Source organism: Palaemon carinicauda, chromosome 28 (assembly GCF_036898095.1).
Source record: "Palaemon carinicauda isolate YSFRI2023 chromosome 28, ASM3689809v2, whole genome shotgun sequence".
Taxonomy (NCBI): Eukaryota; Metazoa; Arthropoda; class Malacostraca; order Decapoda; family Palaemonidae; genus Palaemon; species Palaemon carinicauda.
The window spans coordinates 8159231-8165103 of NC_090752.1; the positions used below are offsets into that span (position 1 = coordinate 8159231).

At 34.0% G+C, this 5873-nt stretch overlaps 1 protein-coding gene across 1 annotated transcript in view; it reads right to left on the minus strand.

Moving 5' to 3' along the window:
- Positions 1-896: 896 nt before the first annotated feature.
- Positions 897-5873, minus strand: part of LOC137621395 (basic salivary proline-rich protein 4-like) — a 17477-nt gene continuing 12500 nt past the window's right edge. Inside the window, exon 2 of the mRNA XM_068351693.1 lies at positions 897-1227. Coding sequence (XP_068207794.1) covers positions 897-1227 — 331 coding nt within the window. The remainder of the gene's footprint in view (positions 1228-5873) is intronic.

Below are 5873 nucleotides of genomic sequence, written 5' to 3' on the forward strand. Positions count from 1 at the left end.
TGGAAAATGACCAAAATATCTGTCAGTATGCAAAATGCCCAAATATTTTCCAGAAGTTTGGTCATTTTGCAAAATGACTATTAGTATCGTTGGTCATTTTGTAAAGTTACCCCAATAGCTGCTGGTCATTATGCAAAAATAAACAAATAGTAACTTAAAATTGATTAGGAAAAGTCTAAGTATTAATAAAGGTGTGTATTTTATTTATTCAACATTAAACACTTAATTACACATTACAAGTATATTAGAATATTGAAAGAACTAAAATGAAATTGAAAATTATTTCAACAATTATCAAAATTAGCATTATCTGATTTGTTTGAAGAAGAGTTGCTGCATTTACATCTGCTGTTGCACAATACTTCGTTTTTGAAGCATTTACAGCGTCTGCTCCGACATGACTGGGTGCAGCTACACTTACTGATCTCCTGGCCATGTCCCATCGAGTCTGCAATAGCTACCTCTCGCAGACTGACTTCGCGATCCTTTATTACCTCTTAGAGTGACAAATTTTTCAGCACATAAAGTGAACTGATTCCGACTGTACACCTGTTTAAGTAAACCATGTTTTGTCCCTAGTTTGTAAGCTCCGCCATCCATTGTCTCAGTTATAATTGCCTTTGCATTCGCAAACTCCGCTTGTCCACGGTCAACAAGTGTAATAGGAACCATGACAGTGTCCCCTGCAAGGGCTGGCTTGAAACGCTGTACTGATTTATCCTTCATTTTTTTAGCTTGCTTCTCTTGTTGTATTTTCGATTCCCTTCGTTCAGCCTGAATGCTACGATTTCTATTGCATAGGCATCAGAGCACAGGGTCATCAACATTGTCATTTGCCGTTGAACAACACTGAGCAGAAGGATGACATGGAATGTTTTGACCACACGAGTTGCAATTTATGGCACAACTTTCAGCACTTCTCCCTGTTCTACATTTTGATCCTCTTTATTAACTAAACCAAGTGCTTCTGCAAGCTGCTCCTCTGTCTCCATGCCTTCCATTATTTCTTCTGGTATGTTGACAGCAGAAATACCAAGATAAGCATTTTCTCCGTACATGGCTTCATAAGGTGTCCTGCCAATTCCAGAATGGAAGCGCGTGTTTTTCTGCCACTTAACAAAGTGCAGTCCATTTGACCATTGTGTAGTGTTGTTATCTTTCATCCAGCAAGCGAGTATTGCTTCGACATCTCTGTTAGCTCGTTTATTTTTGCATAATGACCAGCAGCTATTGGGGTAACTTTACAAAATGACCAACGATACTAATAGTAATTTTGCAAAATGACCAAAATTCTGGTCATTTTCCAAAATGACCACAATTATATGGGCATTTTGCATACTGACAGATATTTTGGTCATTTTCCAAAATGACCGGGCAGTTTGCAAAATGACCAATTTCTCAAAATGACCTTAACATATATATATATATATATATATATATATAGAGAGAGAGAGAGAGAGAGAGAGAGAGAGAGAGAGAGAGAGAGAGAGAGAGAGAGAGAGAGAGAGAGAGAGATAAATATATATGTATTATGAATATATATATATATATATATATATATATATATATATATATAGAGAGAGAGAGAGAGAGAGAGGAGAGAGAGAGAGAGAGAGAGAGAGAGAGAGAGAGAGAGATGTGCATATATAAATATGTATGTATTATAGATAGATATATATATATATATATATATATATATATATATATATATATAGATATATATATATATATATATATATATATATATATATATATATATATATATATATATATATATATACATATCCGTGAATTTCAGATTAGTATTACAATGACCAGAACATTTCTCTCTCTTTACCTTTTCATGGCCTGTTTTTGCTTATTCGTCTGTGGAATTTTTTTCTCAAGACTTATAGACCAAAGTTCGTAGTTTTCCCTTCATGAATATTCTTGAAGTTATTCAACTATTTAGGCTGGAGGGATATTAAGGATACCTAACATGCCGGAATTCTTAATGTCTCTTGAATGGTTGCTCCAAATTCTTATTGCTTCTTGAATCGTTCAGTATTCATTTTGCTTTTGGGGTAAGATAAAATCTGAAAGACTTTTTTTTTTTTTTTTTTTTTTTTTTTTTTTTTAGAAAAGTAAAGAGCTGCTTTTTGAGTTATCTTCTCTTTTTTTTTTTTTTTTTTTTTTTTTTTTTTTTTTTTTTTTTTTAAAGTAAAGAGCTGCTTTTTGAGTTATCTCCTCTACACGTTTGCATTTTTAATACAACTGACAACACTGAGATGACCGAAAAATTATGCTTCACTTCTGTACTGTAATTGTTCAGTGGCTATTTTCCTCTTGGTAAGGGTAGATGAGACTCTTTAGCTATGGCCAGCAGCTCTTCTAGGAGAAAGATACTTCATAATCATATTATTGTTCCAGGGCACCAGCCACCAGTTGAGATACTACCGCCAGAGAGTTATGGGGTCCTTCTGGCCAGACAGTACTACGTTGGATCTTAAGGTTCACTTTCTCTTTGCCTACACATACACCGAATAGTCTGGCCTATTCTTTACAGTTTCTCCTCTGTCCTCATACACCTGACAACACTGAGATTACCAAACAATAATTCTTCACCCAAGTGGATAACTACTGCACTGTAATTGTTCAGTGGCTATTTTCCTCTTGTTAAGGGTAGAAGAGACTCTTTAGCTATGGTAAGCAGCTCTTCTAGGAGAAGGACACTCTACTGTAACATCAAACCTTTGTTCTCTAGTCTTAGGTAGTGCCATAGCCTCTTTGCCATGGTCTTTCACTGTCTTGGGCTAGAGCTCTCTTGCTTGATGGTACACTATTCTATCCTTTTCCTTATTTCCTTTCCTCATTGGGGTGTTTTTCCTGTTGAAGCACTTGGGCTTAAGGCATCCTGTTTTTCTAACTAGAGATGTAGCTGAGCTAACAATGATAATGATAATGGTCGTGTTAATAATAGACCAACTTATATCATTGTGTTTATTATAGACTAATGTTACATTATGTAAACCTACACTTCTTACCCAGAAGAGTTGAATTTATATACTTTCTTTATCTATCTTAGCAGAAGCATAAACTCAAGAGTTATATAGACTCTTAAACAACCGTAATTTTAATAGGAAATTCTCCGTAAAACATATAATGTTCTCAGCCGTATTTCAGTAAAATGCAGACGACAGTAATTTTTACCCTACTTTTTTATTATCTTTTACGGGTTGGTGACCGTAATATCACTCATTTACGTCAATATATCCGTTTTTAAAACGGTAAATGCCTGGTAATATTTATTCCATGATTTTTACCGTTTTTTACAGCAAATTTTAACAGTTTGGATGTTTCATTATGCTGATTCTTCCACATGTACATAATCATATAAAATTTTCTTTTGGTTCATTATTAAGTCATCGACACTCTAAGTCAGTGTTTATTTTAACTTTATTACAGCTCAATAATTCATCAGTTTATGGCCTTCTCACGCCTTTTTTGATTACCTAGTCTCTAATTTAACTTTGCTAATTAAAGAAGTTTTAAGTGACATTTTAAATAATGAATTTTTACTACACTCCCATCGGGCTACATTCTTCGTTTTTTTCTTTTATATTTATATCTGAATGTATTTTATGTTTGTTTCTGAAGTATATCAGCAGTTATTATTATCATTATTATTATTATTATTATTATTATTATTATTACTATTATTATTATTACTAACTAAGCAACAACCATAGTTGGAAAAGCAGGGTGCTATAAGCCCAAGGTATCCAATAGGGAAAAATAGACGAGCTAGGGAAGGAAACTAGTATATAAATATACTTCAAAAGAAGTAATGAACGATTAAATAAAATAGTATGAGTTAAAGATATTGTATGCGTACACCATAATATACATGCATATAAACATATAATAAGAATGGCAGATAATAGATGGACATTGATAATGATCGAATGGGGCCTTAAAGATTGAAAACAAAGCTTTGAAAGACCATATATAGATGAGGGTGGGAGGATATGTCTGAGGCCTTTGTCCTGCTGTGACCTAATTGCGGTTGATGATGAAACATTTATATAGAATTATGTGTGTTTGTCTTCTCCATCATGAGGCTCAATACTACACAGTATTGTAGAAGTTTTATTCCAGCTGTGACCAAGTTGTGGAATGATCTTTCTAATCAAGCTAGTTTGAACTTCAAAAGTTCAAACTTGCAGGAAATGTGTTATAATGAACAGGCTGATATAAGTTTATATATATATATATATATATATATATATATATATATATATATATATATATATATATATATATATATATATATATATATATATATAGTTTTGATGTTGGTACTGTTCTTGGGAATATTTGATTTTAATTGTTCATGACTTCCCTTTTAGTTCATTTATTTCCGTATTTCCTTGCCTCACTAAGTTATTTTTCCCTGTTAGAGCCCTTTGGCTTATAACATCCTGCTTTTCCAACTAGGGTTGTAGCTTAGCTAATGATAATGATACTAATAATTATTTCCCTATTTCCTTTCCTCACTAAGCTATTTTCCCTGTTGGAGCCATTTGGCTTATAGCATCCTGCTTTTCTAACTAGGGGTTGTAGCTTACTAGTGATAATTATACTAATAATTATTTCCTTATTTCCTTTCCTCACTAAGCTCTTTTCCCTTTTGGAGCCCTTGGGCTTGTAGCATCCTGCTTTAGCCACTAGGGTTATAGCTTATCTAGTGATAATTATACTAATAATTATTTCCTTTTTTCCTTTCCTCACTAAGCTATTTTCCCTTTTGGAGTCCTTGGGCTTGTAGCATCCTGCCTTTTCAACTGGTGTTTTAGCCTACTTAATAATAATAATTGTTATTATTTCCTCATTTCCCCTCCTCACTAAGCTATTTTCCCTCCTGGAGCCCTTGGGCTTATAGCATCCTGCTTTTCCAACTGGGGTTGCAGCAGCTTAGCTAATGATAATATTAATAATTGTTTTATAATGAAATTTAAACTTTTTCTATTATGTCAATCGTATCACTGACAAATGTTCCCATCTTTCAATCTAGTTTTGGCATTTTTTTTAATGAGACCCTACCCAACCCTCAATCCAGCAGGTTAATAGTCTTATCAGGGGTGGGGAGGGGGGAAGTCTTCCTTGTTCTCACAAAATATTGTTGAAGTTTGGTAGAAAGGGAAATTGAGTTACTCAGCTGGAGAGAAATCAATTGTGATATCTTCAGTCTCTGAAACAATAGCGTAGGAGCGGTGATTTGAGTCGAGCTGTTGTTCACTGAGAGAATAGAGTTTGGTATAGAAAATCACGGGGAATTAACTGAAAGAAATGCGGAAAGGTAAGAGAAATGGAAAGGGCTTAGGGAAAAGATATAGATACGTTCATGCAACTTTTAATGTTAGAGGTTCATCTTAGGTACATGTTTTTAAAGGTTTAAATGTCTCTCGTGAATGGCAGAGACAAGAGACGGGATAATGTTCTAGAGACTGGCCATACACATATGATCAACTCCAAGTCCCTTTCCACATAAGCTAGGACCATGGTAGGCCAGCCAATGGCTACTGATGACTCAGCGTGTAGATTTATAGCCCTCCACAAACCCGCAATCATTAGCTCAAAAGGATGTTGAACTTGCAGGCACTATAGAGATTGAGCTGGTCTCGAACTCTCGTCTAACAGATTGCGAAGCAGGAAGGTTTTTAGTAGGCTACCGCAACTCTTTTATTCATGTATGTTTTTTTTTTTCATTAATTAACTATTGTTAAAGGGAAATTTATCTTTATATTATAAACATTAGAAAAGATAGATGTTTAGAAATTAAGCAGAAGAAAGTAATTGATAATTACATCAATGTCTGTTGTCTGAAATAAGAA